This window comes from Actinia tenebrosa, unplaced genomic scaffold (genome assembly GCF_029948245.1).
Source record: "Actinia tenebrosa isolate PJP-AT-01 unplaced genomic scaffold, QUT_ActTen_1.0 PGA_scaffold4__44_contigs__length_22323623, whole genome shotgun sequence".
Taxonomy (NCBI): domain Eukaryota; kingdom Metazoa; phylum Cnidaria; class Anthozoa; order Actiniaria; family Actiniidae; genus Actinia; species Actinia tenebrosa.
This window is the reverse complement of record NW_028292581.1, coordinates 10,500,658-10,526,218: the sequence shown is the minus strand read 5'-3', so window position 1 is coordinate 10,526,218 and position 25,561 is coordinate 10,500,658. Positions and strand designations below refer to the sequence as shown.

The following is a 25,561-nucleotide window of genomic DNA, read 5'->3' as shown; positions in this document are numbered from 1 at the left end:
AAATAATGACGTCTGGAATAGCAAAAACAGTAACAACAACAACAACAACGACACGTCAAACCACATATGGAAACCTGTGAATAATTTGAAAATAATCATAACATCTAGAATAGCAAAAACAACAACAAAGACACACAAACACAATTAATAAAAACATTAATAAAACAACAACAACAACGACACGTCAAACCACATATGGAAACCTGTGAATAATTTGAAAATAATCATAACATCTTGAATAGCAAAAACAACAACAAAGACACACAAACACAATTAATAAAAACATTAATAAAACGCCCAACCACCATGGAAATATGTGAATAATTAAATGAAACTGAATAATAGCATCGCCGGGCTTTCAAATCAAAAGCTATGAGCTGGTTGTTGTTAACAGTATTTTTTTTCTTTTTGCCCTGCAGGGCTATTTTCGAAATGTGGGCAATTGAAGAGTTTTTCTTTGACACGCGCGACTTCAGTGATAAGACAGAAGTAATAAAAAAACACCAAGTAAATTCCGGATCAACCCGTTTATCTGTCATATACTTTTGAGCGAAATCATTGATCGTGGAACGCTATTATTTCATTCATATCTTGCAGGATGTGTTCCGAGGCCACTTCAAAATTCGAGTGATTGATGAAATATTAATGAACGAGTTTTTTCATCGGAGATTTTTCCTGAGACAAGAAAATTCAATGTCCAATTGAGAGAGAGATCATTGTCTTCACAGAACCTTGGGTAGACTCAAACAATTTCAATTACTAACGTCATTATGACATCATCTCACCTCATTAAGTTCATGATTGCTTTATTCTCTGGGGTTTTTTGCCATTCACTTGTCCTTGCAATGATCGAAAGACAACACGATCTTGAATTCACTTTCCAAACCGGATACAAACATATATATAATACAAAAAACAAAGTATGCTTTATTCGCCTTTGCTCCTTGTTTATCACTACTTGTCCTAGTTCGTCGATGTGAGGATTTTGCGAAATGCAGTTGAGGACGAAAAATTATACAGGAATGGAAGGGAATGATTCCCGATCTCATTCTGGACTTGTGATTTTCAATTCTTCATTTGAATCGAAGAGGAAAATTTCAGCTATATATTTTGCTTGTATTTCGCTTTTTATCATCTTTGGTAACTCAATAACACTGTGTATCACATGGAAAAAGAAGGCAAAAAAACCTACAGACTTTCTTCTTGGTACCCTGTCGGCACTGGATCTTTTGACTCCACTGACAGAGTTCCCTCTTCTGGTTATATACAGCACGTTTGGCGTTTGGCTCGGAGGAGAAACAACGTGTCATCTGGTCGCATTGATATCACTGTTTTTATGGAGATTTTCAATGATCGTTTCGACTATGATCACTGTCGACAGATTTCTCGCCATTGCAAAACCATTTTTCTATCGCTCGAAAATTCGCCTCCGACCGACTCGAGTCGCTGTTGTAGTTTTCGGGATTTATAGTCTAATAATTGCCGTCCTTCCTCTCGTGGAAATGGCCTCTCAAGATCAATTTGAAAAAGACTGGTGGCGCTGTATTTACCATTGGAAATCGAGTCGTTATCATCCTCTTACCGGGGTGTATGTAGTTTTAAATTCAATAGATACCTCACTATCAGTTGTTATTATGAGTGTGTGCAATTTTGCTGTGGTGGCTTACTTTATCAACCGCAATCGAAAACAGAGCAATAATGTAGGACCAGAGAAAAACGGTTCGTACAGATCAAGATATAGAAACAATTCGAGGAAGAGAAAGAGTGACATGAAGTACGCCAAGATCATGGCCTGCGTCTCGTTTTACTCTCCGCTCTGTGTTTTTCCAGTACAGGTACGTACGTATACGCTCTCCTTCTTCCTTAGTCAATATTTTTGAAGGGAATAATTAGTGTATGATTGCGCTTTGGGCTTTATCTTTATACAGCTCGTTTGAATTGAGGGGTTGACTAAGAACCCTAAGATAACTAATATTCTAACTCCGATAACGTTTCAAACATATATCTTTGGGTGTGACGATAAAAGTTTGTTCAATCCTCATTAGTCTTACTGTGGTTAAAATCAAAAAACCAGGCTTGTCACATTACGACTTCCTGGTCTGAGCACCGTGTGTCGTTCATCTTTATATTGGTCCCTATATAGTCAATTTTCTTCTCACAAAATTTTTTATTCTAATTTTCGTTTCCGATGTTCCGGCTCAATTCCAGTGTCATCTTACAACCTTATGAATTTACATTTTATACTCATGGCTTCAATGTTTTTAATTTAGAAATTCAAGCCATAGCTAGAAGACAGTAGTCAATGAAGTGACATTTCTTTACCGCAGACATCTGTTTTTTAGTTCTTATATTTGGTTGTCGTAAACTAGGAAATTTTCTAGCCTAATTATTCATTATACAGATATATATACAAAGGATATTGAAGATAAACATATCCGGCTTACGATAGCAAAACGAGTTGTCAGACCAAAATAGTCCGGGTATCCCTTGAACCATTAAAATCCCTAAACTAACAACCTTATAACATTGTTATTGGCCCTTGCCGCAATCTTTTTTTTTTTTTTTTTTTTTTTTTTTGTCTCTAGTTTATCTTTGTGAAAAGTTTTTCTCTTGGTTAATGTTGATATTTTTGTAATTTGTCGTTGTTATTTTAAACTGAATCTGGCAATAAATAAAATAAAATGAAATAAAAAACATGACCCGAGTCGGCACGAAAATGATGCGTCATAGCTGAGACCAGATGCTATTTACTTATGATGCTCTTTTACTCCGACGAAGGACTCGCGTCCGAAACGTCAGTAAGTTTTTTCATCTTTTCGCGGCGTATAACTTACCTGTAATTTTAGCTAGTTATCTCTTCTGATAAAGAATGTAGATAGGTAGAATATTTCGATCTTGTCCTAGTATTAGTCTTCGAAAAGTCTATATATTTTCGCCTACGCTGACGGGAATGGTTTTGTTTTTGTGTGTGTGTGTGCTTTTTGTCTATTTATTTCAAGCAGAATGCTTTGTGCGTGCACTACTGAATGTGAACAGCACTGAAGAGGTAGTTCATTCATTATTTCAAGTGAAATGAATCAAACAACTTAAATTTACATGTATTAAAGTACTGCTGCAGACAAGGTAACTTTTTTTTCATTTTCCTTTTTTCTTAGTTTCTAAGTTTTAACCAATTCTTGTATAAAACGAAAAACGTTCTTTTTGAGACAAACTTTTGAATTCAGCTTTTCGCCATTGACAATTCTCAGCACGATGTGCGAGCGGACGTACAGCAGTCATTAAAGTGCACGTATCTCAATCTGTGTAATCGTGCGAGACTTTTATTCGCGACTTAATTGTATTTTGAGAATTCATCCAAACCATTTATGCCACCCACGAGTAAATTGAGATGGGAAACGTCAAATTTAAATAACAATTAGGAATTATACACTTTCTCAGAGAATAATAATGATAAAAAATCATACAGTGTCAGTAATCATGAACTCAGACACTTTGGCATCAACCGAGTGGTTTGGTTAAAAATTATATCTATTGATTCATTGAGCAAATCTAAATTTAATGTTTCCTGCCATTCGACCACTGAAAAAAATGTTTGGCTAAATTTCTTTTTTTTTTTTCTTTCTTTTTCTTTTTTGGTCCACACGTAGCGTTTTCGCCCATCCACAAGAATAAATGATCCAAACATCGGGAAACCTAAACAGGGCGCGCATGCGTAAGCTATAAGCATAATATGAGAATGTGAAACTGAAATTTTTTGGTTTGTTTGGTGACAAAGAGTAATCACACCGATCCTGCATTCATTGTTCTGCCTCCCTAGTTACTGTTGCTACGCCTCGGACAAGCTAAAACGTTTTTTTTTTTTTTTTTTTTTTTTTTTTTTAGATATACAGCATGGAATTTGAACAGACACCGATTGCTGAAAATTGTAAATGTTTGTCTTAAAATCAATGCATTAAAAAGGTACATCAAGAAAACATCGAAAGTACTAAAAAATCTTATGAATTCGAGTTTGTTGGTCGGACATTTTTTATTCCATTGCATAGCTAGCCTTGCGTAGATCTCCTAGAGCGCCACTACACAGGCTATTGCATAGCCGAAATCAGTTTATTCAATACAGCGACGAAAGTTTAGATTAAATAACATTTCTGAAAAATAACAGCAATGACAAAAGGGTAAATTTTACACCGTGAAAAGATGAAAAAACTGAAAAATAGAAATTTCGCGTCAGTGCTTGGTGTTGACTTGAGTATAATGCTACTAATTATCTAGTCTAGTGTGTTGATGTGACCAATAGGAAAATTGAGGGTCAATTAAATTTCGTGTCACTATACATCTCGCGACACTTTTAATTTCTCAATATTTTCGCTATTTTCAATATTTTAAAATTCAATATTTTAAAATTCAATATTTTCTAAAATATTGAATATTTTCTATATTCAATATTTTAAAATTCCATGATATGAGGTACTTTGAACTCTCCAGCTAGGCAAGCTAGACTTTCAAAGGAGTGGTGAATAAGAAAAGCCAAAGGGTTGTTATGGCTTGGTTATTGATGATGATGATGATACTCGTGATGAGCTTGATACTAAGTATCCTTAGACCTTTCTATAAGAGTTTTAAGACCAGAGCCTGATTGTAAGAATTATCTGGAAATATTACTCTCATTACATGTTTCTTTTTTCGAAAAAAATATATTTAACCCTAAAAGAGATTAATAGACCAGTTTCGAATTCCAAATTACCGCTGTGTTCCTTGATTACAGACTCATTTGCACAGGGTTAGCCTCGTATCAGTGTTTAAATATTCACAAATACCATCGATAAAGTAAAGAATGCACAACTTCAACAATACAAACATTTTGAAACTCAACAGACCTTGACTGGAACACGTGAATATTCTGCACAAACTCGAGGCTAACCCTTTGCAAATGAGTCTGTAATCAAGAAACACAGGGGTAATTTGGGAATTCGAAAGGGGTCTATTGGTAATGGTTCTGGTTAAAAGATAAAAGCTAATAGATACCACTTTGAAAAACAAGATATATCCTTTAAAACAATTTTTTGAGACTTTCTGAAAACCAACAGATTTTAATTTTTCACTCCTAAAAGATGGAGTGCCTTACGACTTTTACCCCTCAGAGATACGAGGATCATACCAGCCCTTCGTTATTGCCAACGAAGTTGGCAAACATAGAGGTGTTTTGAGTTTGTTACGGAAGTGCGTCATTTCTTTTGTTCTAAACAGGTTTTCTTAAAATACACTCCATAAAAGGTAGTGTGCATTGTTTTGGTACAGGTTTTGAAAAACCTGTTAAACCAGTTTTTATGTAAATGCATCTTCAAACGAAGTTAGTCTCGTTTTTAAGGAACCCACTGTTTCTAAGGCATGGAACAGCTATCTCTTATTGGTTAATAACTTGAATTAAGCTATTTCTTGCAATGGTGTGGCTGTTACGTATGTACTTTTATAGAAAAAAACTAGATGATTAAATAACTTTGAATGCATTTCATTTCCTCACTTTTAAAACACCCCCTTTCAATTTCTCAACTTTATGACTTCGTTGGCACATTCAGATTCCCTTTTCGATAAGAACAACCAATATGTCTCGATCCCGTTACTGATAAGTATGTCTAGTATAGAGGATATTACACGGTGGCGCGAAGATATGAAGTTTATCTTCGAGTGGTGAAAATATTTCTCGAGTGGGCGCAGCGAACGAGTAAAATATTTTTAAACACGAGAAGATAGCCTTCATATACCATCCATCCCTCGGTATAAATTATAATCATGCATATAGATGCGCACCTTTCCTACTATCCGCAGAACCACGCTCTATCGATATAATAAACTCCATAAAGATAAATCTTCATTATAAAGCATCACTTTGAATTGAGCTAAATATAAATGACGAACGTAATTGTCTGCCCTCGCCTCGGAGGGAAATGATTTTTATCACAACATAAAAGGAACTCAAAACTGAAACAACAGCTGCCCAAGAGTGTTAGACTGACGTAAAACAATGGAAACTATATTTTCGATTCATTTACTTTATGTTATGAAATAGTCCCCTTCACAGTTCTCGGCGCCATCTTGAAAGGTAGCCGTGCCTTTGCATCGAAGCGAGACGAACGCTGAGCTTGCAATGATAGAGACATGTGAATTATTATCCAAGGTATTAAAAAAAGGTCTCTATCATTGCCAGCTCAGCGTTTGTCTCGTTTCGATACAAAGGCACGGCTACCTTTCAAGATGGCGCAGGGAACTGTGAAGGGGAATATTCTCTCACAGATTCACAGCTTTGGGATTCCAGACTCCAAAATCCATTACTAACCATCCTGATACCTGCTTTATTCATACTAGTTAGTAGAGCAGCTCAATCTGGTGGCCAAAATAAAAGAATTCCCTTCTCTTGAGGATTGAAATCTTTTATGATGTTAATATGTTCAGTTGTTTGACCCCCAGGTAGGGATTTAGTGCAAGGAGTCTATAGAGGGGAATGGTTGTGAAACCCAGCAAACTTCAAAGGATCGGCCTATTGTTTCGTGTTTGAAGTTGAACCGTATAATTACGTGATACTGACCGCGCACAATGAACCGAAGTATGGCTGAAAATACGGATTTTCTTTCTTTTTTTACATATAGGATTAATTAACGAATAATAATTATTTTAGAACGTTTTCTAGGGAGAAAAACATTCATACACACCCTAACACTATGAACAAATTAAACGGAGCAACTTTTCCTTCTCTGTGCACGGTCAACGTCATATAACAATAGATAACGGTCGAACAAAAACCTAGAACAATAGGTTTCCAAACCATTCCTGTTAACTATGCTTTATTATTTTCTTTTTATAGATACTTATATTACTACATCAATTTGGAGGAACGTCAATCAGTGCTCAGTCCATCTCGCTGTACCAGTTACATGTAGTGGCAATAAGCCTTCTTCTCAACCCATTATCATATGCCCTAATAAGGAAGCACTATAGACGAGCTTATTGGTTTATTCTTCGTCATCCATTGATAGTGTGTGGCGTCACAAGCAATGGAGATTTTGATTTTGGTAAGCTTGTTAGAACGGCCAAAAACCTTCAAATCTTATTGATTTCCTAAACAACCTCTGGGCTGATCTAAGTCAGGGCACGGTCAAAGCGCAGATCAAACCCTGAAACAACCTCTGGGCTGATCTAAGTCAGGGCACGGCTAACTAACAGATTGACCCCTGAAACAACCTCTGGGCTGATCTAATTCAGGGAACGGCTAACTCGCAGATAAAACCCTGAAACAACCTCTGGGCTGATCTAAGTCAGGGCACACACAGCTAACTCACAGATTGAACCCTGAAACAACCTCTGGGCTGATCTAAGTCAGGGCATGGCTAACTCACAGATTGAAACCTGAAACAACTTCTGGGCTGATCTAAGTCAGGGAACGGCCAACTTACAGATCGAGGAGAGAAGAGAGGGGAAGGGAAAGGAAGGGGAGCGGAGGGGAAAAATGCATGACAGACGGGAGAAAACACGTGTCATTCTCTAGAGTATTATTTCTTTGTTTAATGGTTGCTCGGTTCTGATTGGGGTCTAGGTTGTTTTTCCCCAATGCCTATATATCTGATCTTAAGCATATGAAGCAAAATACGAGAAAAAAATGAATCAAAGATATATAGGTTGTCGTGTGCCAGAAGATGGTCGATTTTAAAAGGCTAATTTTGGTTGCACTGACGGTATTTAAGTTTATTAAGCGTTTTCGACCGACGGTCATCAACAAACTACGTATAAAATTACAGATTTCAATGCGAAGCATTTAAGTTACTCCCTTACTGATGACCTTCGGTCGTAACGTACCATCAAAGCAACCAACATTAGCCTTTTAAAATCAATCATCTTATGACACACGGCAACCTATATATCTGTGATTCACTTTACTCTCTTAATGATGACCTTCGGTCGTAACGTACCACCAAAGCAACTAACATTAGCCTTTTCAAATCAATCATCTTATGACACACGACAACCTATCTGCGATTCACTTTATTCTCATATTTCACTTCAGATGCTGCTGACAATTCAGATGGTTTGGGATTAGATCGAAAGATATTGAACTTCCGTGAGCTTGGTATGACAGCCCTGGCTACAGCTAGATTCAGGTTGAGGATGAAGCAAGTAATGGATCAAAGATCAGGTAATTAATTCAGTAGGTTTTGTCATAAAACGAATAAAAGCGACCTTGTACCTAGAAAATACAGTTAGACCTCTTTAAGCACAACCTTTTTTATACAGGCCGCTGCAAGAGTCCCATGATTCTCACCATGTCTTTATTCATTCGTTCGTTCGTTCGTTTGTTTATTTGTTTCTCTCACTCTCTCTTTAGTTCTTTCTTTCCTTTTTTGTGCTCATGCCGAGTATTTTCTCTTTTCTTTTGCACAGAAAATATCGCTCAGAAAGGTAACCAAGTAGCAACTATCCCTACCATCGTCAAACGAGATTACTCATTAGAAGACGACTTAGAAAAAGGCAAAAGATGCCCTCCGTGTATCTTCATGGACAATAGCGACGCCGAACGAATATCGAGCGCTACGGAATGCTCCGAGACATCAACGACACGTCTGCGAGCAAGACCGAACTTGCTACGAAATCTTTCCTTGGCGTCTTCTTACTTTAGTGACCAAGAATCACTGCCTCCATCACCTGGATACTTAGCTGTCCCAGATAGGAATTCCAACCGTTCAAGGACAGAAAGCAACGGCTCGTCTGATACTGATTACTCGGATTTTCCCTCTACTAGCGGACTTGGTTCACCTAAAAGGCTTTCGTTTGACAACGATAGTGTGTTTCTTGGAAACGACAACTAGGAAAAAGGTCTTAATTTTTGTAAGGAAAAAATAAGGATCCACGGAATCAACTCCTCTGCAGGCAACTCTTGCCTGAGCAACGGAGATTTCGAATGGAGAGGTCTGGAGAGGAGAAAGAGGGAGAGGAGAAAAGGCGAGGGTTGCAACCATCCCTCTTTTTTCTCCAATCCCCTCACTCATGGATCATTCCACAAGAGGCCTAATTTAATTCTTTCCTAAGTTTTGTTTTGGAGAGTTTTCTGCAGAGGCTACAATATTCGTTGGAGTTGATAATTAGCCATACTGAGGTTGAGTAAGAGACTGGGTCGTGTTTGCATTGCAGTGCATTGTGGGAAGTTTCAGTCGAACGAAATAGACGCCATATTGAAAATGTATCCCCTAGAACAGTCCCACGATGCACTGAAATATTAAAATGGCTTTATATCTTTGAGGACGTGTATTGACATTATTGCGAGGTACAACTTTGTTTTTTTTTTTTACTTTTAACTTTTTAATGTCCGCTAAAAAATTCTACTTAATTCATATCCCGTCTACCCTAATCTGGAATACATTTAAAACGCGACTTTCTTATGCGTATTTTCCTTCAGTTCACACTAAAACGGCCACCTAAAACGATACTTTTCTAAAAAGCTGGAATAATTTGAAAACACCGATTGTTAAGACGTTTTAGGGAGCAGTGATTAGTTATCGCCTGGGACAGAGAGGGGGGGATTGAAGAATTTAGGGGGTAACACGTTTTTTTTAGGAGACAAATGAAGGGGGAGGGGGGGGGGGGGCTAATTAGGAAGATATTAACAGGAATCAAAGGGGATCACTCAGTAGCCAGCAAAAACTAATAGGGGGGGGGGGGGGGGGGCAAGGCAACTACGAATGCTTGACATGGTATTTCAGCATGGATGGCTAAAATGATCTGACCATTTTAGTGTGTGTGGGCGCATGGAAGGAAAACGGTATAAAAACAGCATTTTCAAATTTATCCGGATTTATACAGACATTGATTTTGCGAGATTTTTCACAATTTAGTTGTGTTAACACGTCCCTAAACCAGGTATACAAGATAGGCAGTAACCATACTATTGATGGTAGGTGTAAATATAGTGACATTTGCTATCATATTCGTACACATGATAAAAATAAAAACACTGTCTATTCCCTTTGCACGATAGTTATATATTTCGATACTTATTTTAGTCGATTACATTAAGGTGTGGCTTAAAAATAATTCCTAAGAGAAATTGATGTCATATTGAAAGGCCGTAGTACATTAAAATCGCTCAACATGGCTACTTGTATCTATCCCTTAGGGACATTTATGAAGTTAAAATATAACATCTATGATACTTTATCAAGTTTTGACTTCAGCAATATATAAAAACCCATGATAATCTATTCTTGCTATAATATTTTAAAAGTAAAAAGTTAATAGAGATTTTGCACCATCACGTGCCGGCGCCCATAATACAGCTTGGGCTGCCTGTGATTAGATGGCAGAACAATAAAATCTCTTTTCTTCTCGGGAATTAAATTCTTTCTTATGTAGGACGACTGTATTTTACCAGCCATCTAATACAGCTGCCGTCACGTGGTGGTGCAAAGCCCCAAAAGATGACGGTCTTCAGGTGAGACAATTATATTTTCTGTCCGTCAACGTGAGCTCCTTCCCATGAAAACCCGCGCTTTTAATTTATTAACTAGTTCCAATAAGCTCAGTCACTATTTGGGTCTTGAGCAGCATTTTTCACTGGGTTTTTATCATCATCATTCACATCATCTTGTGTGGCCTTGGCTTCACTTGTTTTATCATTGTCTTCCTGTTGAATGGCATTGATCACGTGATGTTCATCGTTATTATCGGCATCATCATTCTCACCTTGTGTGGCCTTGGCTTCACTTGTTTTATCGTTGTCTTCCTGTTGAATGGCATTGGTCACGTGATGTTCATCATCAGCATCATCATTCTCACCTTGTGTGGCCTTGATATTTGTTTGTTTATTACTATCTTCCTGTTGAATAGCATTGGTCACGTGATGTTCATCATTATCATCATCATCATCATTCTCACCTTGTGTGGCCTTGACATTAGTTTGTTCATTACCGTCATCATGCTGCCCAGAGGTGGTATTCACGTGGTCATCATCTTCATTATCACCAGCAGCATCATAGCCACCACCATCTTGCTTAGACTCATTATCCGTTCGTTCAACACTTTCATCACTACTTGCATGCACAGCAGTATTATTTTTATCGTCGTGTTGTGTGCTTTTCACATCGGCGCCATTGTCATCAGCGCCATTTTCATTTGTTTTACCGTCGCCACCGTCTGTGTTGTTGTTTTGACCAGACTTTTCTGCAGGATCTTTGTTGTCTTCTGAAGGGGTACTGCATGGAGAGACAGTATTGTCCTGCTCCATATCTTCTGAGTCTTCTTCTACAGCACTTTCATCCTAAGATACAGCACCAAGTCGTCAGTACCAGGTGCAATGATTTGGCAATAAAAGGAAGTCCATGCAAGGGCTAAAACTTCAGTTTTCGTTGTTTATCGACATCTAAAACACCCTCTGGACTGATCTAAGTCAGGCCAAGACTAACTTACAGATCGAATTGGAATTTGGCGTGTTAGGCTTTGTGCAGGGAGGAAAACCTGAGAAATACCCTCGAATCAATCAAATTATGTGATGCCGAGTGCAGGAATCGAACTATGGGACCGCGTATAGGTGAGAGTAATATAGAAATATGATTATGATGAGTTGACTTCTCAACCCAAGAAATGGAAAGTGAGATCGACAAGCATTAGTAAGGCGCATAAGCATCACAAGCCAGAACATCATGTTGCATGTTCAGTGCTCAATAGCAGACGGAGACTGCTTATCTATACATCTACAAAATATATAATTCATGAAATATCGACAAATGTACGGTGTCAGATTGTATTTTTAAGTGTGAAATGTTTAGGCTAGACAAACGGCCCAACTGTTGCGCGCAACAAGATTTTATTAGAGGGATGTGTCGCACCATATAGTTAATAGAAGGGAATGATTTCCCTCTATTAACTATACGACAAAGCTAAGAATTAAGAAACGTTACTCAATAGCAGATATTATGGATGCATGCAAATGAGATGCAAATGAGACAGCAAGCATTGTATCGACCCGATAGCCTCACTTGTATGATTCTTAAGACAAAAGAATATCTCATTGCAGGCTCAACTGTAATAACAGCTATTGTAAGCAAGCGATACACAATCATAACTTCATTCATTAGATGAGAATATCACGTGATATCACAGATGTCACACGGTGCTATGTAGTTGTGTGAAATGCTGAACGTGACGCAATCACAAATTACTTTACAAAAATAAAAATATCGAATCCTCATCATATCTCCAAAAACTCGGATAATAGCTTGGATCACTCAAAAATGTTTAGTGGAATTCTGGACATTTTACTAAACGAGCAATAACAATACGATCCAGATAAATGTCTTTGCTACATACTTTTAGTGTGTCTTACCTCATCCTTACTGGCGTGCCACACTGCAGGAGGCTGGTTGTCGGACCTTTTTAGCGCAAACTTGTACACCATGTAACCACTCAAACCTACTGACTGCCAGTACTTCTCCACGGTATACAAACCTGTAAAAACAATAAATGCCGACTGATAAGGTAAAAGATACGTCAAAACACGTGTATTTTGCCATCCATGGTAGAGTCGATGGTTGGTTCTCTCTCAATTGTTGGTAGGGTTTTTGTCAGAGTCCTCCGATTTTCTGGACCCCTCCACAGAAATCATCTGCGCAGTTTGCGTATTTGACCATATTTAGGCCCTCCTTCTCCTGTTCTCCACTCAGGTTAATCATATCAGTGAATAAAAATTGCGCAATATTAGTAATATGCAATACCATCGTATCTGTAGCCCTCTTCTGGTGCAAATGGACTGTCCAACTTGTATCCCCTGATCACTCGCACAGGGCGTCCTTTCTCAACATTTTTTGTGAGAGCCAGGTTTCCTGGGAGAAAATGACATTGACACAATTACAATAATGTGTGGTCACAGGATGAATCTGTATCTCTAATGGATAGGGGGATTAACACAAGGCCCCTTTTACTTGGGAAGTTCCAAACACCCTCCCCTCTGGAATTCTACTTTGCTCAGAGAAGAAGTGGACGATTTTTGGAGCTACACTTCACTAACCCCTTGGTAAGAAAACTGGCCAATAATCAATTTTTTAATGCAACAAAAACTAGCACTAAAGAGGAGAACTCAGAAGTGTACACCCAGTGGTGTAGCAGTGAGTAAATTACTAAAACAAATTGGTTGCATTATTCATTCTCAATTTTGGTCAATTTGTATAATTTACAAGACTTGTCTCCTATCAAGGTAACTGTCTAAAATTAAGATGTTTTCCATTTACACAGCTAATGATATGGAAAAAAGTGTACAATTATTTTGACGTTATTTTACTACCTCGAGTCAAAGTTTGGTCCTTTGATTGAGGGGCTGTGCGAAGATTCTGTAAGAAAATAAAACCAACAATTTAAATGACTGAAGAGTATATTTATTTATGTTTAGCTTGATCAATGATGGAGGCTGTAAATGTTAATTTGAATTATGGAACATGGAGGTTTGTTATGAACTTTTTGTAAAGCAAAGAGTTAATGACTTTATCTCTGTTCTAAGCAGAAACAAAACAATTCCATCAATCAAAACTAGTTGACGTACACCCCATTTCATTCTTGAAATGAGACAAAAATTGAGATGGAATGGTGTAGATTAAAATTCCAATAACAGATTGCCACAACGGAAGCATAGCTGGCATAGCAAATATTGAGAGCAATCACTTCTCATCAAGGCAATCTGGGTTCTACATACAGTCCCACGTAGAAGTTAGAAGAGTTCCTCATGAAAGAAAATGCATCCCTTCTTCATGCCTTGATCAACCCAATATATTTAACTTTAAACCACATTAAAGCTTTTTGATGTTACTTTTACCATTTCAAGACATTTAGTAAAATAATAAAAATTAGTAAAATAAATCTTTTTTCTATAGTGAGATATAAATTTAGTATATGTACGAAAGACCGGCTTCCTAAGTAAAAAGATGGCGTAGCAGTGTGAACGCTCGCCTCTCATCAATGCGATCCGAGTTCGAGTCCCGCTGGGTTCGGTGTTGTATATGAGTAGAGTTGTTTGTTGGTTATCTCCTGTGCTTCGAGGGTTTTCCAGGTTCTCCGGTTTTCCTCCCTCCACAAAAATCAACTTCTAAATTCCAATTCGAACACGGAATGAGGGCCACAGGTTTGTTAGCCACTGGCTATTAAGTGCTACCCTCGTGAAAAAGGACTTTTTTTTTCCAAATATTATAAACTAAAATGTACTGGGATTATTAAAGATTCAATGGACAGAAGGCAAATTATGAGCTCACTGCTGGGTGTCTTCACATAGTTGATCTGGTCACACAAACATGAAAAGCACATTGACTGTAATTAAGATTTGACTATCTTGTCACCTTAGGATTGGATTTGGTGCCTTTAAGATCTCTTCCACCTTAAAAAGCAATCAGAAATATATTTATCATATATCACTAATAACATTAGTAATTAGCTACACACTATCATGTGTTTTTTTTCAGTAATTATTCAAGATCTAAGGTAGTATTTTCTCTTAATAATACATCTACATAAAATGCACATTTTTGAAGTAAAAAAAATGATAGCATCTGGCACCATTTTTGGATTTCAAACAATAACACACGGTAAAGCATTCCTGGACTGTGCAATTAATTAATACTTGCGCATGCACTGTGCAATTAATTAATTACATAAAATACGCATTTCTGTAAAAAAAATGATAGCATCTGGCACCATTTTTGGATTTCAAACAAATATATTAACACACGGTAAAGCATTCCTGGATATGTGCAATTAGTTAATGCTTGCGCATGCACTGTGCAATTAGTATATGTAATAGGACTCCATGCTGTCCAATTAAGAAATAATTGGATGAGGAAAATCCCGAGGACTGACAAAATTGGATGAGGCTGTAGGCCGAGTCCAATTTGGCAGTCAGAGGAATTTTTCGAGTCTAATTGGAGAGCATGAAATCCCATTACCTATTAATTATATAGCTGCCTAATTAATCCCACATCAACAAGACCTGTCCAATTAAGAAAATATTTGGACAGTTACCTATTGAGATTAATGAGAAGCTGTATAATTAATTAATTGCACAGATTTTTTTAAAGAAACAAATTCATGGCCAATCAACCAATCAGAAACAAGTATTTTATGTAGATGTACACCTGTAGTACTAATTAAGAAATATAATGAATTCGAACAGTGAAAACAAAAAGACAAAAGATGAGAAGAGATAAAGCATGAGCCATAAGCAATATAACATTTATTGAGTGCAGCCTTTATTACTGATCATGAACAGAGCACAGAAAAAAAGCTATATCATTAACAATTTTTTTTCTGCATAATAAATCAAATTTTGATTTATTATGTAGAAAAAAATTGCTGTTTTCTTAAATGCACACTTCTTTGCCTGAAGCTGGGGCTACTGTAAGTGTGAATGGTGTCAGCTTCACCATGCTCTACTCACTAATACAACACAGTTCTTGATCAATCAAAACAGGAATACACTATCTAAGTAATTGATAATTTAGATTAATGTTTAATAATCTAACCTTCACCAGTGTATGTAAAACAGTCTCCATAATCTACGTCATCCTCATAGCCACCTGACAGAGCTAAGGAATAGCATCCCTCTGATGCATTTCCATGGATACCGGCAACAGTGGGCCTATGAAGAAAATGAAATGTAACTTTCAACACATCTTAGCCCATGGGTACATGGCCAGCCTTTACAATCAAACTACATTCAGAGATACAGACTAACAGGAACAGCAATGAGCAAGGATTAGCAAGAGCAAAAACATCTTGAATGGTTAGTTAATTAGGTTGTTGTATTAGAATGGAAAATTCAAGCCTACAAAAACAGATGCCATAGGTGTTGCAGATAACAGACAACATGTCAATATACTTGAGTAAATGTTAGAAACAATACCTGTGGACACCATCTGCAGAACACTCAAGTCTTGTACTCCAGGTTGTACCAACTTCAATACCTGTTCAAAGTGGGAAATACATTTACTCAGTTATTGAACCCCTTAATTCTTTCAAGATTCTTTTAAGTTAACAACACTTCACTTTACCAGGAATTTGTCCAAAGACATTTTCTCTGTTTCTTGGTGTTCTTTTTGGTTTTTCCTCTTCTTCTTCATATTCTTCTTCAAAACTGAGACCCTGAAAATCACTAGGCTCCTAAAATATGTAAATACAGATTAAAAAGGAAATATGTCATTTAGAAGCAAACACACAATTTGAATTGAAGTTAAATTCAATTTTTTGGGCTTTCAAAGCCCACACTTAGCTACTAGTAGCTCATCCAATCAGAATGCAGCATTGATAATAAACCGCTAGTTCGATTTGACTAAAGATATATAGTAGTAAAAATTGCCAGCTTCAGATTTGACTTTTTTGTTTGCATCTTTAAATTTGACCTACAAAATGGATTTGACTAAAGCAATTTTTTTATTTTTTCACTCCATTTAGCTTGCTCTGTAATCTTCCTCTATGGTTACGCTGGCTTCGCATGTAATCAATTTAGTCGTCTTTTTCAATTTCAACACCATATTCCCTGATGATGTATTTAAGATCTGAAAGCTCAGAAAATAATAAATATATGTAGATGAAACAACAACTGAATATTTGCTAAATATACCTTTATTGCTTGTAGCCTACTGAAATTTTATTGTCCTGATAGACAAACACTTGTAAAGAAACAGTAACTGTTCATTAGAGTAAGGAAGAAGAAGCTACAGTTGTGCTATGAGAAGTAATATAATGCTATTTTCTTTGCACGGCCAGCACTGACAGACAGCTAAAACAGGCGAGTACTATATGTAAATTTTTGAGATAAAAATTTTCAGACCTCATTTGCATTGCAAAACACAGGCATATGTCACGTTAACGTTAGTAGAAAAGTTGGATAAACTTTTATACTAAGAATTCCAAGTCATTACATAAAAGTGGGCAAAATATCCTTCGATTAAGACATTTTGGTATTATCAGCTAAATAAAAATACGAATGTTGGTTGGATAATAAATATTAAATTCAAACAAAGACTTATTAATAGAGGACAAATAAACATGCAGTCATTGTTAGAGAACAGTAAGACTTTATTATATTATATAGTGTTTAGTAAAAATATAAGCTTAAAGCAATACTGGCAGCTTAAGAGCAAAGACTTCTTCATCTTTTGAATTAATCCTAATACAGTTAATGTATTTACCTTTCCCATCAATCGTCCTGAACGCCTTCTGCCATACTTGATTCTCCAGTCTTCTTCACTTGACTGCACAAGCTCACGCGTTTGCACACTGTCTGCAGACGTTCGCTGAGCTTTGCGAGAGTTTTCATTCTCACTGCGTTTTCTTTTAGTTCCTTGTTTAGCCGGTACTTTGCGTTGTGCATTCGAGATTGGAAAGAAGGGCTAGAGGTAGAACAAAAAGACAAACATTCAGCTTTATAGATGGCAAACTTTGGAATTCATTCAATAAATTAACGAAGGATCCAACGCATGCCTGAGATGCGAAGCTGTCAACATCCAAAATAACAAAAATCGTTTCATGTAAGACGCTTCACAGGCCTTACCCTATCTAAACCAAGACTTGCAAGTACTTTCTTGTTTTCTTCTCTATTCTTAAGCATACGCTTTTCATAATCGCTCATAAAACTCATCGTGGAGCGAGATCAAATAAACACCAAGTTGATCTGAGTGCAGATAACAAGCACATGGAAAATCTTGACAAGTTGATCGTCTATTAACTCCACGTGCAGAAATACCAAATGATCTGATTGGCTGAATCAACATTGCGTTACAACCCTTCATATGATTGGCTGAAATATGTTCGGGAAAAACCGGAAGCGAATCGGAGAAAAATAATGAAAAATTTAATCCGATTTAGAATACGTGAAAATAAACGTGATAATACGTGAATCGTAAAGCAAAAATATACCAAAAATACGCGAAAAACGTAAAAATCCATCTCAATAATTTAATGAGCAGTCGATGGTTTTATTGTTGAAGCAAATGCTTTAATGAATAAAGCTATTTTTGGTATTTTTTCAACTTGAAGTGGTTAGATAAATTCCCTTAAATCAAGTTCCTGATACAGGTGTTGTTTGAGCGTTGAATAAGCAGGCAGAATAGAGTCAAAAGCTATAGAAGAAGCAAGTCTTAAAGCGTCAAATAGTGAACTAAAAGCTAATAATATTCGATACATTTTTTCAAAAATCCCTTGATTAGGTATCTTATTCAATTTGGAAGTTTAATATTTTGGGGCTTCCTCAACTTTAAGGAAGTCTATTAATACATTTTTTCATTATTAATTTGAATAGATAAATGATTACTAGCTGCTAGCTTAATTTTCCATAATTTTTACTGCTCGAACAGTGGTAAAAATAAAGTTCTAACTTACAGCACGTCCGACATACCGTAACATTGAGATGGCTTCCTGTAAGAATGGTTATCGTACGAGCGGGAAAACAAAGTATTGACTTACAGAATTACACGGCACGACATGCCATTAGATTGACATGGCTTCCCGTAAGAATGGTTATCGGGAAAGATACAGTTATTGACTTATTCAGTACGAATCTCAAGATTGAAATAGCTTCCCTTAAAAATGGTTATGGTATGAGTGGAAAACATACAGTAAGTGACTTACACGGTACGACGTACCGCCATAAACATCGAAATAGCTTCCTTTTTATCCTATTTATATTGAATCGGATATAATAGTAAAGTAGCGCAGCTATCTACCCGCGCCAATGGAGTCCAGTTTACTAGGTATATAGGTATAGCTGAATGGTGTATTTCTATAGGAAATCGCACGATCTCGAGTACAATTCGAAATTGATAGGTACGAAATATGTTTTAATTTGAAAGATTTCAAAATTGGACGAGCCTACGGCATGTTGGACTGCATACGTGCTGCAAGTCATTACCGTACGTTTCCCAGTCATACAAAAATTGTTTGCTCTAACGGCATGTCGTACTGTGTACCAGTGTGTACCTGTAAGTCAGTCAGCATCGTAAGTTTCCCACTTATTAACAAATATATACGTAAGAGGGTAGGGTGGGTGCAGAATCACAATACAATACAATACAATATTTTTTAATTTGGCACTTTTTATCATAAAAGGTACATAAGTGGTGATCGAAATAAATTAAATAAACTAATCTTCATTCATAAGTTGATTTTAGTTTCTCTTGTCAGCATGTATGCTGACACAGTTCTTTGTAGGAACACTGTTTGGGGGTTGATCAGAAATAGGAAACACTCATAAGTGTTCATGTTACTTATTAAGATTTACATATTGGTATTCTTTCCTATTCTTTCCTCTATTAATTTGTTTTCTACGCCGGAGAGTCATAAGAAAATGTTTTTCATTCTCTATTCGATCCCGAGTTGCATACTTGGTAAATCCCTTCTTAATCATAAATCAGGTAAAGCCTTCGATACCCCCCCTCCCCCCCCCCCCCCTTTTCTACTTCAAGTTTATGGTTGCTAATTCCTAATTTCTTGAGCAACACTCTTTGCTTAATTTTGGTGACTTGACTTAGATATTCCTCGAAGTTTTCATCTGTTTTAAATTGACGAAAGACTCCTAGTTTGTTTGTTTGTTTGTTTGTTTTGTCTGTCGTCTTTCCTTTAATCATTGTGAAGAGTAATTCATAAATTTTTGGGTCTCAATATCATTTATTCTTTAATGTATTAGCTTTCTATATTGTTTCAATTTTGGTCATCGATCCATATTATTGCGGCTAAACTGAGATGTTCTAAGGTACTATTTATTTTCTAACTCCAAAGGCTTTCTTTGTTTCATTCTTTGTGTCTTCGTATACACCTAATTGAAAAATCGTTGTCGGGTTCAAAAAAGGTTATGTCATCAAAGCTAAGACCGAAGGGGAGCATGGGAAGACAAATAATTATGCGTATTGCAGTTTTCCCTTCCTGTGCACATTTTATGCATCATAGCTTTGGTATGTTGTTAATCTAGGTCAACCGACTTTGCTCTACTGTGCATTTTTACATGTCTATATGCAAATATAATACACATTTCGGAGTACCCAAAATCCTTTTCGGTTTTAGCTTCGATGATATGACCTTCTCGAACCCGACTACGTTTTTTCAATTAGGTGTACTTGTATTGAAAAAAACAATGGGTAGTTTTCCCAATGGAATACAGAATGTCCGACCAACAAACTCGAGGAACAATGAATGAGGGATCGGTGTATAGCATGCCTCTCATGGTGTCTTTTAGCCAATGCCAATGCCCGTTCCGTGTCAGTAATCGAATGAGTTTTAAGGTTGAGGCTTTCAACCCTCTGTGTCCTGATTCCCTTGAGTATTATTTCTTTTTAAATCGATAATAAATCCAGTGAATTCCCAATGGAGTGACATTAACATATTGCAAGCTAAAAATCTTTTCTTTTACAAATTGATTTAGGACTGAAGACCTTGCCTCATACAAGACTACGAGAATAGTGATTAAGGGACGTGGACTGATGTTGTTACTGGAGATAAAGTTTTCTATGCTCGTGGCTTACTCATTTCATTGGCTTCCACTCAGGTTATAAATTATTACTCATTCTGCCAGCATACGTTTTGACTAGTAACTAATTTTTTTTCAAGTACTCTTTGTAAACTTCGTATTTCTTTTTTGAAAATCAGTTACATACAAGGTAGGATACGCACTGAAGATACTAATAATACCGTAGAGTTGTCTTCACATCAAAGGTTAGCGATATATTTATGTCTGTACTGTGCAATCGACTTCCATTGATCAATTACTCAGTTAAAAACTGTACTGAACACAAGAACTAGCTACATATAATATCGGTATATAAAACAAACATGCAGTAAAGTCGAATTAAAATTTTAGTACAGTAAATGTTTTGACATCAGTTATTCTACTAGTATATAAGTCCAGTAAAACATTTCACGTTTATGGTATATAGTAGTTTTTTTAACATTTCTTAATGATGTTTTAAAACTAAAAAAGATAATAATGACAAGAACATCAAATTCTTCCTTCCTTCCTTCTCGTATTCCGGCACTTCTGTGATGACGGGGGGCAGGAAGGGGGAAGGAGGAAGGAAGGGAGGGAGAGGAGGGGGGAGGCGGGAGGGGGGGGGGGGGAAAGATGGGGAGGAGCGCATGTAGTATGATTGTTCGTCTCTTAGCTCCTTCCTTGTTATCTGTAGTTTCTTTCTTTTTATTTTGCTTCTTTTTTCTTTGATTTCTTCTTCTTGCTTTCTTTGTTTCTTTCTTTTCTTTCTTTTTCTTCTTTCTTTGATCTTTCTTTTTCTTTTTCTTTCTTTTTTCTTTCTTACTCTTCTTCTTCCCTTTTCTTCCTCTTTTTTCTTTCTTTAAAAAAACAACCAATAAATTCAACTTAATTAAGACCGTAAAACAACAAATTTAGAGTGGCTTTCTGAAAAGGAGCCGGAGAAAACCAAAAAAAAAAATTAAGAAAAGATAAATAAAAAAAAACAAAAACAAAGCAAACAAAAAAAAAAAACAACAAAAAACAACGACAACAATTTATGCCAGCGCATAGTAGTTGTTTTGATAACTGAAAAGATGGTTATTTTTGATATTTATTGGACCCTTTATTTTAATCACTTTAAATACGACAGTGAAGCTTGTTCTGTCGCCCTTATACCTATTGCACTTTCAAAACAAAGTTGTCAAACTTAATTAAAATAAAAAGCTGTCCGTCGCCTTTTGCATGGAATAAGCATACTGATTAGCTGCTAATACTTTTGTACATATAATGAACCGCTGATGTCAATAAACTGTAAATAGGACATTTCAATCATATCTTTGACGTCATGAGTGGGGAAGGGAGGAGGGGTGTCCCATGCACTAGCTATTCGGAAATCTCCCAAATCGTGATCCAAACAAACCCAAAACAGCCAGTTATCAGTTGATATAATTCCCTTAAAGACAAGCATCAAATATAGAACACTGTTTATATATCTTCTATATTTATTTGTGATAATCGATGAGATAATCTAGATATTATTATAATTATATATTCGCGAAGCTAATAATCACATTACATTTCAATGCCATAAATAACGCCCTGTGTAAAGCAATATCTTGTTTAAAGAAAAAATCATCTGAACTAAAAATCAGAACATAACTACATTTAAGAGATAATTCTGTAGGTTTGTTAATAGTCTGTCTAACTTGTGATTGCCATAGTTTGATAGCCAAACTAAAATAAAAATTGGGATACGCAATATTTAGCGACTTTAATTCACCTGCGAGTGTATATTTAGTGTATATTTATAATACACTCAACAAAATTACTCGATTCTGATTGGACAAGAGGAGTACAATCAAATCCCAAATTGTACTCTGTAGAGTCCCAATTAACTTGCTCAATTTTGTTGAGCGTATTATAAACAAAAAAATCGCACAAACTTCTCTTACAATTTGGAATTTATAGATACTCGTGATGTTTTGAAAGTTCTCAAATTGGACTCGCAAAACATGTACTCGAAATCGTGCGATTTCTTACAATAACAATCAAAGTAAGACGAAAGAAAAAAATTTAAATTTGTGTCTTCTACTATGTATAACTATTCTTTCATGGTCGAAGTAAGATCACTCTAAGAGGTTGGTTGACTTGTTTGGTAGGGCAGAAGATATGCAGGAATCCCGCTCGCTTAGCCTAGTTTCAACTAGTTTTTTTCTTGTTTTTCTTTACGAGTCATATTAATTTCAATGGCATTTGAAATAACACAGTATTTTTTACCACAAAAAACGTAGAGAAAACAAATTTAAAATAAATCACCAAGAAAACTTAAGAGAGGGTGCCAATTGGGTTATTAACTGACAATAGGCCAAAAAATAGTAGTTAAATGACATTTCACTAACAGTTAAATGATATTTCATTTTTTTGGTTAATATTATGGCCAGCGCACGTATAATTATGACAGTTAACTGACATTCGACCCTATTGGCACCCTCTTAAAAAACTCATGTTTTCCAACTCTAAAAACATGAAAATACAAGAAAAAGCTCAATGGAAACTAAGCTAGCCTTCAGAAAAGCTGCAAAGAAAAAAAAATCCTAATAGTGAAAAGTCGGAGGGAATTCGCACAGTGCTGTTGGTATTTGGTTTAGTGACCGCATGGCATAAGTACGGCAAATTGCTATCCCGCGAAAACGGGCCATTTTTGTCCTCCATCAGTAAAGCTAAGCGAAAACAGCCAAGAAAAAGGGTAGAAAACGACATCCTCAAGACATTGTAAGCACGATAATACCAATAAATTATTATTAGGGTAATTTTGTCAAGAACGAGAGTCAAAAAAAATAAATGACTGAGCAACAAAATGGCTTTCCACTTACAACCAATCAAAAACCGAAAAATTCTCGTCATCCAATCACGGCGGGGCTTTAATTTGGACCCGTGCAAAACCTTCCAGTACGCCAGTAGGCCTTAAAAATTAATTTTGATACCTTTTTCAGAATTTGACACATTTGCTAGTTTAAGAAATTTAAGACCATAAAGTCGTGATATTTTTCGTTTACAATGGATTTCATGTTAGAACAAATAGATAGTTCCAACTCGAATACTCAAGCTGCTCGTGTTAGTGCTATAACCCAGCTCCAACCTAGCTAACATCATTCCTAATTTCTTGATTTCATGATCAAACCGAAGATATCCAGCGTTTTACAATTTTAACTTCAAGCCTAAGCAACCATATATTTTCAATCTATATTTCTTTCACGAGTTAAACAAATTCGACGAACTGCTTTTGAAATTCAACAGTATTAAGGCAATTACAAACATAAAGAATTTGACGTTAGGTTTTTACTTGAATTGCGAAGAAACGAAAATCAAGAATGGATGATGTTTTGAGGTCGTTATTTAGTAAAAATATAATATTAAGATGTAGGTAAATTAAGCTTTAAATTAACGAAGTAATATTTCTCATAAGTTTTTTATTTGTATGTTTAGTCCAGTCCAAGATAAGACCACTTGTTCGTTCACTATATTGCCTTTTCAGTCCAAGATACATTCAAGCAAAACCACATACCAAAGCTGCCTTCCTTCAGTCTGTATCTTAGTCGATATCAATTTTGGTCAATGAGAAAACAAATCAGTCCTCTGCATGTAGAACGGTAGAAAAGTAGGGACACGGTCAACATGGAGGAGATAAGTTCAAAAATTGTACTTGTATGTACGAATTTTCAGTTAAATTCCCGACAACGATCTAAATCGACGAAACTTATCCATAAATAAACTTGCAATCACCCTTGTCACGTGATACATAATCACATGACTCAAAGCACCCAATAAGAACCATAGCCAACTTTCATCCAGCAGACAATATGTACAAAATCAAGAGCAAAAGCTAGCGAACTGGGATGGTTAGATGTGCGCTTGACCGTACATATTCCCCATCTGTGAATTAGAATGCATGTAATGCGAAGGCATGTTATACGAACAGTTAGGATTCGACACTACCGGTCTATGGTACGGAACTTGAGGAGGTGGTGGTGGCATAAACACTGGACCTGAGGTATTGGTCAGCACTGGTGGTGGATAGTTTTGGTTTTGTAACATTGAATGAGTCGTTGCCGTTGGGTGCCATAAGTTTCCACTACAGCTCGGAAGGTCGTATGGTGAAGGGCTCGATTTCTTTGGTGGTTGGGATTCTTTACTGCTAGTGTTGCTGACTGGTGCTGGTGGAGACGTAGGAGTTGTTGGCGGTGTTGTCTTTTTCTCGCCACTTTGTTTATTATCTGAGGATTTTTCAAGCTGCCTCGATTTAGCACGCCTATTTTTGAACCAAACCTAACAAGAAAAGAATAGGAAAATGTAAAGTCAAAACTCTTGAACTTAACGGTACAATTGTGGTTCATTCCAATATATCAAATTTCAAAAATCAATACTAAGGGATCTCACTCAGTATTTTACGAATATAGCTAAGATAGCGATAAAGAGTTCTCGGCATTTGAATTGCGCTAAAAACCTGAACACGATGCTTAGCAGGAATTGGATGAGGTATTTGGCAAATGCTTTTAATCTTAAAATTTTCTAGAACTCTTATTAGTACCAATTTAGGAAAACATTTTCAAATGTTATCCCTTTCCACGGTTAAGTTTGTGCATTGGATCATAAATCATTGGAACTTTTTATCGGTTATTTTTCGACTCTTTTGGTTTAGTAAAAGTGATATATTCTGGTCTAGCATTAGATAGGTAGATAAACGACTTAATTTTAAAAAGGTTGATCTAAATAGCTAAGGGAGTCAATGAACTTGTGACCCTCTAAAAAGAGACCAGGCATCTTTGCCTTTGGTACCAGACATCTATTGTTTCTATGCGGTGTTGTTTGTTAGAATGCAAAAAGAGAACCAGCACTGCTTGGCCTACTGAGAAACGTCTTTTTCTGTTTAAGCTACGTGATCCACTGTTTCCTTTCTTAGTGTCTTTTCCGTAAGTAGTTTTCTATCTTTTTTAACTAAGGCAAAGTAACTATATCTTCAGCTCTACGTGGCTGGTTTCCCAGGAGCCGACAGATCGCACTTTACCCCTTAACATTTTTGCTCGATAAAGT

General features: G+C 36.4%; 3 protein-coding genes across 9 annotated transcripts in view; 1 reads left to right on the top strand and 2 right to left on the bottom strand.

Moving 5' to 3' along the window:
- Positions 1–837: 837 nt before the first annotated feature.
- Positions 838–9,280, top strand: LOC116307213 (rhodopsin, GQ-coupled). Its single transcript, XM_031717372.1, has 4 exons — positions 838–1,835; positions 6,857–7,064; positions 8,054–8,182; positions 8,428–9,280. The coding sequence occupies exons 1-4, from the start codon at positions 993–995 to the stop codon at positions 8,850–8,852; spliced, it is 1,605 nt and encodes a 534-aa protein (XP_031573232.1). The 5' UTR covers positions 838–992; the 3' UTR covers positions 8,853–9,280.
- A 536-nt stretch (positions 9,281–9,816) lies between these two features.
- On the bottom strand, positions 9,817–17,690 carry LOC116307827 (uncharacterized). Its single transcript, XM_031718149.2, has 10 exons — positions 17,567–17,690; positions 17,205–17,405; positions 16,065–16,173; positions 15,917–15,977; positions 15,537–15,652; positions 14,358–14,395; positions 13,316–13,361; positions 12,750–12,857; positions 12,362–12,483; positions 9,817–11,296 (listed from the first exon to the last, which is right to left on the bottom strand). Exons 1-10 carry the CDS (start codon positions 17,651–17,653, stop codon positions 10,559–10,561), a joined length of 1,626 nt encoding a protein of 541 aa, XP_031574009.2. The 5' UTR covers positions 17,654–17,690; the 3' UTR covers positions 9,817–10,558.
- A 4,299-nt stretch (positions 17,691–21,989) lies between these two features.
- LOC116307522 (homeobox protein otx5) overlaps positions 21,990–25,561 on the bottom strand; it is a 28,547-nt gene continuing 24,975 nt past the window's right edge. For all 7 annotated transcript variants that reach the window (XM_031717839.2, XM_031717807.2, XM_031717800.2 and 4 more), the window contains one exon: positions 21,990–24,796. In XM_031717839.2, coding sequence (XP_031573699.1) covers positions 24,371–24,796 — 426 coding nt within the window. In that variant the 3' untranslated portion in view covers positions 21,990–24,370. The remainder of the gene's footprint in view (positions 24,797–25,561) is intronic.

What these genes read in the sequence shown, in the direction of transcription:
- LOC116307213 (XM_031717372.1), top strand. Translation starts at nt 993, where the DNA reads ATGCAGTTGAGGACGAAAAATTATACAGGAATGGAAGGGAATGATTCC. An exon ending in CAATGGAGATTTTGATTTTG is followed by an intron (nt 7,065 to 8,053) that starts GTAAGCTTGTTA and finishes ATTTCACTTCAG; the next exon opens with ATGCTGCTGACAATTCAGAT. An exon ending in AGTAATGGATCAAAGATCAG is followed by an intron (nt 8,183 to 8,427) that starts GTAATTAATTCA and finishes TCTTTTGCACAG; the next exon opens with AAAATATCGCTCAGAAAGGT.
- LOC116307827 (XM_031718149.2), bottom strand. Translation starts at nt 17,653, where the DNA reads ATGAGTTTTATGAGCGATTATGAAAAGCGTATGCTTAAGAATAGAGAA. An exon ending in TCTGCAGATGGTGTCCACAG is followed by an intron (nt 15,653 to 15,916) that starts GTATTGTTTCTA and finishes TTTTCTTCATAG; the next exon opens with GCCCACTGTTGCCGGTATCC. An exon ending in AGAGGGCTACAGATACGATG is followed by an intron (nt 12,484 to 12,749) that starts GTATTGCATATT and finishes TTGTTTTTACAG; the next exon opens with GTTTGTATACCGTGGAGAAG.